Genomic DNA, 15382 nt, shown 5'->3' on the forward strand with positions numbered 1-15382 from the left:
TGACCAAATGTAAAATTATACATCTAGGAAAAAAGAACTTAGGCCATACTTATAGGGTAGGGGACTCTACCTCGGGAAGCAGTGACTGTGAAAAAGATGTGGGGTCCTTGGGGACAATCAGCTGAACATAAGCTCCCGGCGCTATGCGGTGGCCGAAAGGGTTGGTGTTATCCTTGCATATATAAACTGGGGAATGCTGAGTGGAAGTAAGGAGGTAATATTACCTGTGTATGTGGCACTGGTGTGACTGCTGCTGGAATACAGTGTTTAGTTCTGGTGTCCACAGTTGAAGTTGGCTGTTGATAAATGGAGAGGGTTCAGAGAAAAGCCACAAGAATGATTTGCAGATAGGAAAACTTGCCTTATAGTGATAAACTCCAGGAGCTCAATCTGTTTAGTTTAACCAAAAGAAGGATAAGGGGTGATTTGATTAGTCTGTAAGTACCAACATGGGGAACAAAACTGATAATGGGATGTTCAATCTAGCAGACAAAAATATAATAAAATCCAATGGCTGGAAGTTGAAGCTAGACACATTGACTAGAAATAAGGCACAATTTTTAACAGTGAATATAATAAACCATTGGAATGGTTAACACCAAGACTTGTGGTGGATTCTCCATCACAGGCAATTTTTAAATTAAGATTGGATTTTTTTTTTAACTACTGTAATTCAAACATATTAATTCATGGATGTCATGGGGCCAGTATGATATAGGATGTCAGGTTAGATGATTGCAGTGCTCCCTTCTGGCATTGTAATCTTGGAATCCATGAATTCTTAATAGTAAATATCATTGAGACTTAGGGATGGCATTGTCACAGGAGTCCTAAATTATAACTACATAGAAATCAACTTCAGCTAATGTGCTAGAAGTAACTGAAGTTCCAAACTGAAAGCTTAGCTGTCTAAAAATGGTGTACTAGCTTTCTTTTGGAAGCAATTAGAGATTTGAAAGGTGCTCATATTTCTCTAAATGTTCTTCAGAGGATGCTGTCATGTAAAGACTAAGTTGAAATACACTGCTGCATGCCTTCAAAATTAATCTACCAAAGCACATGTTGCTTTTCACAGTTCTTTAAAGGTATGTCTACACTGCAGCTAGAAGCAAGCCTCTGAGCCCAGGTAGGCAGATTTGTGCTAGTAGGACTTGCCCTAGCACAGTAAAAGTAATCGTGTGGACATTGGGACACAGATGGAGACTCAGGCTTATCCACCCAAGCTTGGACCCACCCTACCCCCTGCACCTAATATCTACCCCGCTATATTTAGCATGCTAGCATGAACCCGGGCTGGCAAGCTTGCTCCCAGCTGCAGTGCAGACATACCTTAAGGACTCTTCTTACTAATGCTTTACTAATTGATTTCTAGGTAAAAATTAACCAGTAAAACATTTCCCTGTGGCGTATGGCTATAATTTACCAATGCTATGTATGTATGGTATCAGTCATTCTAAAAATAAAGAGCAAAAGTTGTTCACAATTCTATAATATTCATGAAAAGGATAACAATTATTTGCATTAAACAAACCACAGTTTACTTTAGAATTGTCTGTCTTTTTAACAAATATTTGTTCTTTTTTATCACAAATTTATATATGTGTTTAGGTTTTGAAAATAAATTCATATATATGATTAGGGACTTTCATGAATGTTTGTAAACCATTTCAGATGTTTTGTGAAAATCTCAATTTCTTTCATCAATTTCATGAAAACATTTTGTTTTGCATGTCTGGTGTAACACACATTTCAGTCATCATATTTCTAAGGAGTTACTACACACAATCTCCCCAGCATTTTGTAAAAGGAAATCATAGGAAGGGTTCAGGGTGCAGTAATATCTGAACTACAGTTGTTTGGGGCGGGGGAGGGGAATCTATTAAGAAATTAACCCGTTTTGATTTATTTTATTTCAATTTTTAGCACCTGGTCTTACAGCAGTTGTTGGAGGACGTCCAAGAGTGTAAGTTCACTTCTGATCTTCCCTTGTTTTACTGTGTGCATATAGTATCCTTTAAAAAAAAAAAGTCCAGTTGTGTCTTGTGTTATGTCTACTACTGGTCACAAGATAACAATCATACTGCAAAATTCTTGTTGAATTAGCAGACTTCTGTATGTGGTTGTTGGAGACACCATATTTACCTCAGATGAGACTCTATCCAGGGTCTTAGTAGCAACATCTCTACTAGGTGAGCCATAAGGAAAACTGTGCTAACTTTGTTTCAGCTGGAATTGGCTCTTTTTATACCAGCTAAGAACTGTACTTAGATCATTTATGATTTCAAAACGGTCTCCTTTTGCAATCAGAGGTTGAAAGCTATGAAGCAGATTAGGTTTAGAGTAATTGTGAGCATCCCTATAAACTGGTTTGGGATCAGTATTTTTTTCATATTTAAAACAGTTGATGACTTAAATCTTTCTTTTAAATGTACAAGCTCACACTTCTGTTCTCACTCATGAGAAGAGTTACTTCTAACTGTGAACAATTATAGTAGAAACTCCTCAGGTGGTCAGGATACTCTGATTGGGTACTATCTTTACCAACCATAAACTTACTCTGAGCATATCTTTGTATCAGTTTTACCTAACCACCTGCAAAATACAATACCATATTGGACAGATATTCAGAAGGTGCATGAATTTTCATTGGTCATCCTTTGTGTTATAAGCATATCAATACCACCATTTAAAGCCGCCTTGACACTTTTCTTTCCCTTTTTTATTTCACTTTCTTAATAAGAAATAAGGCATTTCAGTTGTATTTCTAGGGAGTTACTACACTTTTCAGATGTACCAAAATAGCTCAGAAAAGCACTTCTGATCATAGCTTTTAATTCCTATACTGTGGATTTTCAAATGCCGAATGATCTTAAAGATGAATAAGCTGACATTTGCATTCATTTCTATTTATATTAATTATATCTGTTGTTTTGTATGTCCAGGTCTCCAGTTCTGAAACCATTTTTCTTCCTTTATCCCAAAAGAAATGTCAAGGTAAGAACTACTCCTTAAGGATGTGATCCTGTTCTCAGTGAAGTCGATGGAAAGATAATACTGATTTCACTGGGAAAGAATCAGGTCTTAAAGCTGCAAAATCTATTAGTGAGATTTATGAAAAGTATATTTTCGTAGCAGATTGTTGCGCCACAAAAAGTGTTATAGCCATCTATCATAGATTAATTTTAAAATACTTCTTTTCTAGTGATTACTGAAACACTAGATTTCTCTCAATTGGTTTCTAGGACTCCTGTCTTTGGATATACACTTGAATGTAAAGATAGTTTTATGAGAGAGACAATAATTAAAGAGATTACCTCACTTACCTTGTGTTTCTCATATCCTGGAACCAACGTGGCTACAGCAACACTGCAAACATTATAGTTCATAAATATATTGGCTTAAATTAGTGGCCTTGTTGTAAAGGTAGTGAACTGGGAATCAGGAGATCTGGATTCTAATCCTTTGTGACCTTGGGCAAATATTTTAATCTCTTTGGGTATGATTGTACTTTTATGAACACTGGTGCAAGTCAGGAGTGACTGCTGAAATCAATAGAGCTACACTGGTGTAAACTTGTCTAAGTGAGAGAAGAGTCGGGCCCTTTGTGTTTCAGTTCCTCATCTGTAAAAATGGGAATTGTAATTCGCTACCTTATAGGGGCGTTATAAGACTAAAATAAAGAATGTTTGTGAGAAACTCCACTCAGATACCACAGTAGTGAGGAGTTCCATAGAAATGTCTATGAATAAAGATCAAACTACGTCCCATAGGTCATGTTTAGTTCACAGTAAGAGTTTTCTTCAGCCTGTGGAGTTCATGTTCAGGTGATTGGACAGCTTGATCTGAAGAATTACAGTGGGTATGGGTATGTCTACACTAGAGATGGAGGTAGACATACTTGCACTAACTTCAATCGAGCTAGCACACTAAAAGTAGAAGTGTAGCCATTGCGTTGCAAGTGGTGGGAGAGGCTAGTTGAGCAATTACATACTTAGGGTTTCAGACAGGATTGTACTTGGGGTGGCTAGTCCATCCCACCTGTAATGTCACCATGGTTATACTTCTGTTTTTAGTGCTCTAACTCAGAGTTAGCACAGGTATGTCTATACAAGCTGGAAATTACCCTTAGCTCATAGGATGACATACTTGATGTGATATAGCCCCACATCTTTTTTGTTATGCTTGCACTTCCATGCAGTAGATTTAGGTCTTTGTGAGACCAGCTGGAACAGGAGATTAGTCTTTTTGTGAATATAATGTACTTATTCTTCTAAGAAAGCGTTGGTCATTGCTCTTCAGATAGGAACTAGTTCCTTTACCCTGTGGAGACTGAAGACCAAACTGCATATATACCCTTCCTCCTCCTAATCATTTACTCGACTTGCTCCTTAAATTTTGGCTATTACTTAAATTTCATAATGAGGCATCCTAAGTGAAATTGCAGCTGATACAAAAGCTTCTTGGCCTATCCAATATCATGAGGTAGACCAACATATATTGACCTTTGGCTAAAGTTTAAGCTCCACGGTGATGGTCTTCTAAATGGGGTGAAGATGGGAAAGCTAGAGGAGATGGCCAAAGGCAGGAAATGAAAGAAGTAAAAGCAAACTAGAAATTGTGAAAAACATTACACCTTTAGCAAAACAATTGAATTAATATTTTTACAGGATTTGCTGAAAGCTTAAAAAAAAGTTTTGCCACGGTAAAAATATTTTTCTTTAATAGAAGAAAAATGCCTTTTTCTAAATGGTTACAAGGCAAATCTAACACAGCAATATTACAACAAAGTGTCAGGTTCGCTATCCTGATCCAGGTGTAACTGAGGAGACTGTTATGTGCAAACAATCGGAAAGATTGTAAGCATTTTAAGACCAGGACCACGTCTGTGAGTTTATACGGGGCTTTGCACAATAGGGCCCAGATTCCGACTGGGGTTTTTTTGCAGTATTGCTGCAATGTAATTTTAATAGTAATTAAAATACTGTAAGCAATTTTTGAACTGCAATAGCAGAAAAAGGAGCAGGCTGGTTGTCACATTTGTTCACTCTGTATGAATTCTGACTTGATTTGATAAAACAGTAGTTCAGTACACTGTATGCCTCTACTAAAGATTAAATTTTAAATGACTGTCAATACAGCCTAAGGTATTTTATGAAATATCTTGTTGTTGCCAAATCTGATGTACAATAGACCTTAGCCTATTACTGTTTAAATTGATCAGATGAAACCTAAAATTGTTCATTATTGTCCACGCTTGGTAAAATGCCTATTGAAATTAAATAGTAACGTAATCTAATAAGGGCATGTCTACACTTGCCATGTAAAGTGGGGAAAAAGTCCCTTTTTTGCGCAAAACCCGTGGGAGCGTCTACATTTGCCAATGACTTTTTTGCAGTGAAATGCAGAAGGTTCACTGCAAAAAGAAACCCACCTCCATGAGAGGCGTACAGCTCTTACCAGTGATGCTTCTGCGGTGATGTGCAAGTTAAGAAACGTTCTTCCTGTTGAGACGGCTTTTGGCCTCCGGAAGATATCCCACAGTGCCTTGGTGACCACTCTAGCCAGCAGCTCTGTTGCCAGGTAAACAGACCTCCACCCCACTCCCCCTGTAAAGCCCCAGGGGAACTTTGAAACTCCCCTTCCTATTTTCTTGGCACGTGCTCATTTGTCTGGCCAGGTGACAGTGCCTGCTCCCCGGAGCCAACAATCCCCTGCCTGGAGCAATGCTGAGCTACGGGAGCTGATCAGTTTTTGGGGAGAGGAGGCTGTGCAGGGACCCAGGATGCTCCCCGATCACCCCACCCCCCTTCCCACAAGACCCATGGTCAAACTGGAGAGAGCTTCACTGTAAATCATAGAATATCAGGGTTGGAAGGGACCTCAGGAGGTCATCTCGTCCAACCCCCTGCTCAAAGCAGGACCAATCCCCAATTTTTGTCCCAGATCCCTAAATGGCCCCCTCAAGGATTGAACTCACAACCCTGGGTTTAGCAGGCCAAAGCTCAAACCACTGAGCTATCCCTCCCCCCTAAAGTACGCAATGTAAGTGCTGCTAATGTAAACACACTCTGACGCCTGTGAAAGTAAGTGAGAACACAAACCAGCACTTTTCTTTCACCAGTTCCTTATCACCAGTGAAACTTACAGTGCAAAAACTCTGCAAGTGTAGACATAGCCTAGCAGAGAAGGAAAAGCAACGGCTTTCTACTTCTTCTTTCCTCAAACAGAGCACCTCAAAAACCTTACTCATTCACCCAGCCTCATCTCATGTACATTCTCTATTTGATACATTGATACGTTTAACCAACAATGAAACTGTATGTGACCTACCATCATTGGAGCATGTCATTTCATAAATACAAGTCTTCGGTTCAGAATCTGGAGTCATGCATCAACAGTAATGGTCTATGTGTAGACTGTAGCACGGATATGGGATGGATTAACTTCTTCTATAGTGTAGGAGTTTACTTGGAGAGTCTGATGCCCATTGAAATAAACATACTTCAGCATTTGCCCTAAAAAAGAAAGTATTACATAAGGAGATTTTTGAATGTTTTAATGTTGCTACAATAGAGTCTCTTGTTTTGTGCTCAGGAAATTAGTTTTTGTTTCCTTTTTTGGTAAAAAAATGAGGATTGTTGTCTTGCTTATTTCTCTGCTCACATGCAGTTGTTCCAACTGAGCAAACAGCATTTATGGCTTTACAGCTGAAAAAGTTACCTAACTTTTGTTAGAAGATGGCCTTATTTGAATACATTCGTTTAAAAAAACCTGAAAGCATTTGTCAACCTAACTTTTAAAAGAACTCAGCAAAATTCCAGCAAAAATGTCTAAGGCAAGAATAGTTTTTCCAGAATATTTTATTACTTATGAGCTCTTCATGTAAGCTTTAGAGATCTTGTTAAAAGTTCACAATTTTTTTGTGCTGCTCCAAACGGACTACAGCTTACCAAACAATACTCTTGTGGTCTTCAGTCCAACGTTAGGCAGCGTTCTGTGACATATTTCAACAAGAGAAATGGATAACATTAACTGGTGTGCCCTAGCAAATTTTTTTCAGTCTGAACGTGGTTGGTCTCCAACTAGACAATGAGTTTTTACGTCATACTTAAATGAGACAACCTTGTTTTGGTGATCTGAGTTTCCTGGGAGTTTCTCCTTTTCATGTTCTGTTCACCCAAGATAAACAACATGAATATTTATATTTCACTTTTATTTTCATCTCAACATGAAGAAAATTCAGCATCTCTCTCTCTCTGTGCCTCAGCCACCCTTTCTCCTGACTCTCATCACACCTGCTGTCATAAATATAAAGGGAAAGGTAAACACCTTTAAATCCCTCCTGGCCAGAGGAAAAACCCTTTCACCTGTAAAGGGTTAAGAAGCTAAGAGAACCTCGCTGGCACCTGACCAAAATGACCAATGAGGAGACAAGATACTTTCAAAGCTGGAGGCGGGGGAACAAAGGGTTCTCTCTGTCTGTGTGATGCTTTTGCCGGGACCAGAGCAGGAATGCAGGTCAGAACTCCTGTAAAGAGTTAGTAAGCAATCTAGTTAGATATGCGTTAGATTCTGTTTTGTTTAAATGGCTGATAAAATAAGTTGTGCTGAATGGAATGTATATTCCTGTTTTTGTGTCTTTTTGTAACTTAAGGTTTTACCTAGAGGGATTCTCTGTTTTGAATCTGATTACCCTGTAAGGTATTTACCATCCTGATTTTACAGAGGTGGTTCATTTACTTTTCTTTAATTAAAATTCTCTTTTAAGAACCTGATTGCTTTTTCATTGTTCTTAAGATCCAAGGGTTTGGGTCTGTATTCACCTATGCAAATTGGTGAGGATTTTTATCAAGCCTTCCCCAGGAAAGGGGGTGTAGTGCTTGGGGGGATATTTCTGGGAGGAGACGTTTCCAAGTGGGCACTTCCCCTGTTCTTTGTGTAACACTTTGGTGGTGGCAGTGTTTAACCTAAGCTGGTAAGAATAAGCTTAGGGGGTCTTTCATGCAGGTCCCCACATCTGTACCCTAGAGTTCAGAGTGGGGAAGGAACCTTGACACCTGCCTAATGATTCAGGGGAGGAGACTTGTCCCCAGAGAGAAGAAAGAGAGAAGTTACTCTGTCCAAATGACAAAAAAAATTGTCTTCCAGGAAGCAACTGATTACTGTATTATATTGCAGAATATGGAGGAAGGTCAATGCATGGTGGGTACAGAGCTAGAAAGCATAAAGCTAAGTCACCCAATATTGCCCCAATAAAATATTTCCCTTAAAATGGACTTTTCCTGGGACTGAAGGTGAGCATACTTTGCAACATGCTTCAACTGTTTTCATCGTTCTAGGAATAAATCAGCCAAAGCTCATCCTGTCAAAAGGTTCCTAAGAACTACAATACTTTTTTTAACCCACAAGAAAGATACTGAGTTGCTCCTTGAATTTAGTTCTAGATGCTCTCACCAAAACATCATTTGGATCTCTACATTAGGCTTCTTGTACTGTCTTTCTGTTTAAAGTGGCATTTGTCGTGGCAATCATCTCAACCCGGTACATTTCCAAACTAAAGAGAGTATTTGTGGAATTTCAGTACTTCACTTGTAATGAAAAATAGTGCTTCATCCAGATCAGTCTTTATCCCTAAGATAGACACAATTTTCCATCATGCTTAAGAAGTGTAGTTTATCCTTCCTTTTACCCCAAGATCATTCATCCTAGTGGAAAAAATATAAGCGCTGTCCTAATTTATCTAAAAAGGACTAAAGCCCTCAGAAATTCATTTCCAATTCATCTTCTGTCAGCCTGCAGTTAAAACTTTGAAATCCACAATTTCTTGCTGTTTAAAACTATACATTTTGAAGCTTACAAAACAACAAACGCACATTAGATCAGAATTGTGTCAATGGGTAGAGAAATCCTTTGTATTTTATGAGCTCTGCAAAAAAGGCATTTGATCCTCTGTGCACACCTTTCCTAAGATGCTGCTTTTGGAAGGTTTGAACTGCATGCTAGAAGACCTACTTGCTTCTCACTTACGTTTATTAAACTTCTTGTAAGTAGTTTAGGTATTAATTTAGTTTCCACTGATAAATAAATAAATACATACACAGAGATTTACTGCTCTTGTCATAATAGTGAACTTGGTCATGAATGATGAAAGACTTCTAATAGAACTGAAAGGCAACACACTGAAAATTAATAAAAGGATTTCCTTTTATTTTGCACAAAAATTAATCGGTGAAACCTACTGCCATAAAATATCATTAGGTGTTAGAACTTCGGATTCAAAAAGAGGTTTGTCATGAATATGCATGAGAACATTCACAGGTATGAAACATATTATCAACAATTTTAAGGGCTATAAACTTTCAGACTTCAAGGCATAAGCCAACCATTAACTTCCTGGGGCTAGGAAATATATGTCCTTTTATAGGTATTGTAATTGTTCATTATGGCATTTCTTTCACTTTCCTTTGAAGCATATGGTACTAGCCATGTCAGAGATAAGATACCCAACTAGATGGAGCCTTTGTTTAACATGGTAAGGCAAGTTCTATGTTCCTGTATTAAAATAAGCCGTATAGTCTATCACACTTTCAACCACACTTGAAGATGGGTTTTAGGAATAGAGAATTATAAACCAGAAAGTTTAATAAAATTCATATGCATTGCTCTGAATTTCTCTTTGTGTAATTTAATAGTGTCAAGGTTCCTCCCCCACTCTGAACTCTAGGGTACAGATGTGGGGACCTGCATGAAAAACCTCCTAAGCTTATCTTTACCAGCTTAGGTCAAAACTTCCCCAAGGTACAAAATATTACACCCGTTATCCTTGGACTGGCCGCTACCACCACCAAACTAATACTGGTTACTGGGGAAGAGCTGTTTGGACGCGTCCTTCCCCCCAAAATACTTCCCAAAACCTTGCACCCCACTTCCTGGACAAGGTTTGGTAAAAAGCCTCACCAATTTGCATAGGTGACCACAGACCCAAACCCTTGGATCTGAGAACAATGAAAAAGCATTCAGTGTTTTACAAGAAGACTTTTAATAAAAAATAGAAGTAAATAGAAATAAAGAAATCCCCCCTGTAAAATCAGGATGGTAGATATCTTACAGGGTAATTAGATTCAAAAACATAGAGAACCCCTCTAGGCAAAACCTTAAGTTACAAAAAAGATACACAGACAGAAATAGTTATTCTATTCAGCACAATTCTTTTCTCAGCCATTTAAAGAAATCATAATCTAACACATACCTAGCTAGATTACTTACTAAAAGTTCTAAGGCTCCATTCCTGGTCTATCCCCGGCAGAAACCAGCATACAGACAGACACAGACCCTTTGTTTCTCTCCCTCCTCCCAGCTTTTGAAAGTATCTTGTCTCCTCATTGGTCATTTTGGTCAGGTGCCAGCGAGGTTACCTTTAGCTTCTTAACCCTTTACAGGTGAGAGGAGCTTTCCCCTGGCCAGGAGGGATTTCAAAGGGGTTTACCCTTCCCTTTATATTTATGACAAATAGTTTAAAAATGGGTATTTTTTTCAGATCAACATCTTTTTGAATGGACAGCATGTTGAAACTTTTCAGGAAGATCTTACGTTTACGTCAGATGCAGTTGTCTCACTTGATTCACCAAAGACTGATGATGAGTTAAAAGGTATATTTGTCTTTAATATTATTGACTTTTTTCTCTCTAGCTATGATTTATATTTTTTACTAGGTATTCATCTTCTCTGTGTAAACCTCAATGTAATGAGAAATACATGCATAAAGTTTTGATTTGTGTGGCCCATTGCACTGTCCACGTGTTAGATGCAGGGTCAAGAACAACCTTTTTCTAATGGGGACAGAGAGTGGAAAGCACTGCACTGGGAACACCTCCTGCTTGAAACAGGAGTGTGACACCTACATGTAGTGAGAGAAGTGGGAGAAAAGATGGTGTAGAACAGACAAAAAGCCATGTGGCTAACCACTTAGTTTGACTCTGTAAGAGTCCCCAGCCTTTGAGACATGAGTCCCTTTGGGTATGTCTATACCACAGAGGTGTGACTGCAGCATGGATAGGCATACTCAAGCTACCTTTGCTCTAGCTGGTTTGAGTAATAATACAGTAAAGTCAGGCAGTACAGACTTCAGCATAGGCTAGCTACCCGAGCATGAGTACACTTGAGGGCCCTGTGCTGCTTCAGCTTCATTGCTGTGATTACACTTGAGCTAGTTAGATCAAAGCTAGCTCAGATCTTCAGCTACCTGGGCTTCAGTCACACCTGCTAATTGCAGTGTAGACATACACTTTGTTATACATGTCTGGTCACATGTTACTGAGCAAAATACACTCCTGGATTATCTACCTGAGGGCCTCTGTTTGAAAAAGAAGCCAAACGGGATGGAAAATAAAACAAATTTATATACATCATTAATTTTCATTTATAATTTGACCTGAGGATATATATTGGAAAAAGAATGGTTATTTACTTCGCTTTTGTTCTTCCAAACTTCTTGTACTCATAATAGTACCTAGCTCTTATATGGCATTTTTCATCTGTAGATCTCAAAGCACTGCTAAGATTACTCTATTCTTTTCTGTAAATTTAATTACGTTTACTAAGTTGAAATATTGGCTACACATTGACATTTTACCTGGACAGTAGTAATTGCAGTAAATCAACAGGAGTAGCATGGCATTCCCAAGATATCCCGTGCTCCTTTTGCTTCACTGCTGAGCAGTTTGCATTCTGGGATTTATCTTGCTGTGCATTGTGGGATGCATAGGCACAGGTGATGGAGGGGGGCCTGGTTGGCTTGGTATGCAAATTGGAGGATGTGATGTTTACAACTACCGAAATGACTAACTCCTACCAACAACATATCTTTCCCTGTTCAGAAAACTAGGAAATTCAATGGCAACAAACTGCTGAAGCAAAACTACCTCTGTGTTGTGATCTGTCATCCCCTTGCAGAACGCTGAATTGAGCACCTTCTGAAAACCAGGAAATACAGCATTGTTTGCTAATGTAACTGTAACTCTGCCCTCTTTCAGCAATCCAATACACCCTATTAACATTCACATCTTTACTCTGCCAGTCCCACAGTTGTTGAAATGTACAAGCTTTTCACCTCCTTTTACAACCCATTCATTCTCACCCACAGGATTCCATTTACCACTATGGAAAGATAATAAGGAACAAAAAATGCTCACACCAACTTTCCTCTGGAAAGAGTAGCATGAGTTCTTTGGCTGAGCTGTAGAGCCAGATCAGGCTGGTGCAAGCAGAAGGCAGGAAGGCAGTCAGGGGGTCACCAACAAACTTCCCCAGGCCACAGAGCCATGACCGGAAGAGACAGCCAGAGAGGCCTGAAGTTTGGGGAACGATGGAGAAGTGAAATAGCTGACGTTTCCAGGAGAAAGCTAGAACCAGACCTGAGAATTAAACAAGGATGAGATCACCCCAGCTACAGGGGTAGGGTAAGGGATGGTGAGAGATGCCAAAGCCATACCTGGCAGGTGAAACAATAAGAGATGCTAAAGCCATACCTGAGAGTCTATGCAGGGTGAGAGATGCTGGAGCTGTACTAGACAGCTGGAGCATGATGAGAGACACCAGACACCTACTGGATGTGTCAATGGACTATTGGGACTTGAAAGACTTAATGTACTCTTCGGACTGTGCTGGAGAATTCTGAATTATGGTTGTGGGAATTTTGTAATAAATTACCCCAAAGAGCTAGTTATACTCGAAAAACTTGCATGGAGTTACTGTGGACTCAGGAAGAAAGGGGAAACTGAAACAGACTTATCTGTTGTACTGCAGCTTGCCACAGGAGAATGTGGGCAGGCAATCGGCCCCTGGGAAGAGGGAAACTCCGAATGCCTGGAAGTTGAAAAGGGCCACTATGAGGCCACCCCTATGTCAGACAAACCTGGCGTTCACAGGAAACCAATTCCTATGTTCCTGTCAAATTTATCTAATCAAATTCTTTGAGGGAGTGCTAAAGAAATTCAAGGAGGGCAAAGCAGTGACTGAGCCTGACCTATCTCTCCTCAAGACAAAACTTTCTGTAAAAATAAATATATTTTGAGAATTTGGGGTTCAGAGCTAAAAGTGATGGGAGTGTATGGTACTGAAAGTCATAGTGATGGGCTGCTAGTTATCCTGAAAGTAACAATTACCTGGGAACTGTAGGCTTTTCATAACACTATTTATTGACAAAATTACCCACTGCATTTTAATAATGTATAATAGATCTGAATATCCCTTTCAGGTCAGTCCAGGATTGTTGTTCTTTCAGGTCTGCCCACCAGAGAAATGTGAGATGTTCTATCAGGCTCTTGAGCTCTATGTTGTCAGATATTCTCAACCTTTAGATTTCATGTTAGAATTGTTTTTTGTAAGGTATATAATTCTTCGTAACACTTTAAAGGAAAATACTAAAGTACATATCTGCCAAGATGTTTGATGTATCTTGAATACCAGGTCTAAATCAGCTGATGCACTATTCTCAAAACTGGCCAAAATGTTCTGTGGTATTGGAGCAGGTATAAATAAAATGGGTGATTCTGAGGAGCACACCACCGGGGTATGACTGCCTGAATAAAGATGGCAGAATTGAAAGTCCGTCGGAGATCAGTACCTAATTGCCATTTGTGCCTTTAAAAACATCTCCCTCTATTTAAAATCTTATCATTTCAAATAGATGCTTTTTAAGATGTGGTTATTTATAACTAACATAGAACCAAATTATACCCTTGGAACTCTGATTTAAATCACATGCAAATGCTAGTCTGGGGGCAGAATTTGGTCTATAGCTGGGGGTTCCAGGGAGAGTTAAATTAAGATTAGGAAATGGCAGCTTGGTCTAATTAGGAAACAAGAAGCTATTGCCCTGTTTAATAAGTGCTGGCAGTCTATTATGTCCCCAATCTGTCAAGGAAATTGTTAATCCTAAATGCTAACGAAACTCATTGCTATCAAATGCCATCTCAGCATCAGGGAGAAATCATGACTCCCGAGATATTTGACATCAACAGTTAAGTGCTAAATCCTGCAATCTTTATTCAAACTCCCATTGACTTCTCAAAAATGAACTCCAGTGTCAGTTTTCTCTGAGTAAGAACTGTAAGATTTGGCCCTTAAGAGTGAAAGGTGAATTATTTTCTAAAAGTGGCTCAAGGTTTATCTACTTCTGAGGAGTTAAACTGTTCTCATTATGTATGAGACTTAGACCAACAGAGTAGATTCTGAACGGAATAACTTTAGCGGCATTTTTTCTGTCAGCATTTAGCAAGGAGATGAGAAGTATTTTTCTTATGTTGCTTGGTTTTCTTGAGTGTGAGGGACTGTTAGTTGTCTTTAAATTAGTAGATAAGGGAAATATGTGAAAATGGATTTCAGCAATGCTGCTTACTGTGGCTCTGGGTGGGTGGAAAGGGAATTAATGATTTGCTCTAGCTCCAGAGAGAATGCTGCTTTGGTAGTTTTTCTGAGAAGTTTATGAAATAAAAAACAACTTACTGATAAATAGATGAAAGATACATTCAATGCGGCTAATAATCAATGGAAATACCAGAACGCTTTCTAGTTCTGCTTTGTTTAAAGGGACATTGTCCAAAGATTTGATTCACATAAAATACTGTTTGATGGAAAGAGCAATAATGCAGTTACCAGACACGCAACAAATAAATTAAAAACTGTGATATTTTAATTTTTAAAGGAACACCACATTTAGTTTTCTTTACCAACTATGAAATAGGTACAAATGACTACAAGTGGGATGACTCATGGGGTTGCAGATTCAGCCAAAACAACCAGAGGGTTGGATTGCCCCACAAAAAAATTTATTCAAAAAGAGTGATGTTTGAAAGTGTGTTTTAATGGAGTTCAGCTAACCCATCTTCCCCACCCCCAAATGTTACACCTTTAGGAAACTTCAGCGTGAAAAAACTTAAAATGTTAGACAGTCTAGAAATGAAGTCAATAATTTTCCCATATCCATTAATCCTTTCAATCATTCACTTTTACTCCAACTGACTTGCACTTTTTCTCCAAGGAATAAATTTCCAATATACTATAATACTAAAACACATACAATATTATTCACTTTAAAAATCCTTATTTCCTACACAATTAAAAGTACAACCTTTATAACTTGATCTTAGTGGAACTACTAGAGACAGTACACAAACGTCAAAGACACCTATTCCGTCAAAATGTACAATGTATTTATTTTATCATTTATTTTGTATTTTTACTCAGATCTGCCATGTGGTCCACATACATATCGTTTAGAAGATCTTGCTTATACTAGAAGTGGGGACAAAGGCAACTCTGCAAATATAGGTATTTTTCTATTCTAATGTTGTGATGTAGGGAAGATTTTCAAAGGCACAAA

At 38.6% G+C, this 15382-nt stretch overlaps 1 protein-coding gene across 3 annotated transcripts in view; it reads left to right on the forward strand.

The window, feature by feature from the left end:
* The window catches only part of LOC140910468 (uncharacterized), a 109397-nt gene that overhangs the window by 81476 nt on the left and 12539 nt on the right, over window positions 1-15382 (forward strand). For all 3 annotated transcript variants that reach the window (XM_073341417.2, XM_073341419.2, XM_073341421.2), the window contains 4 exons: window positions 1924-1963; window positions 2943-2994; window positions 10538-10649; window positions 15247-15330. In XM_073341417.2, coding sequence (XP_073197518.1) covers window positions 1924-1963; window positions 2943-2994; window positions 10538-10649; window positions 15247-15330 — 288 coding nt within the window. The remainder of the gene's footprint in view (window positions 1-1923; window positions 1964-2942; window positions 2995-10537; window positions 10650-15246; window positions 15331-15382) is intronic.

The sequence above is a fragment of the Lepidochelys kempii genome, chromosome 4, assembly GCF_965140285.1.
Source record: "Lepidochelys kempii isolate rLepKem1 chromosome 4, rLepKem1.hap1, whole genome shotgun sequence".
Taxonomy (NCBI): domain Eukaryota; kingdom Metazoa; phylum Chordata; order Testudines; family Cheloniidae; genus Lepidochelys; species Lepidochelys kempii.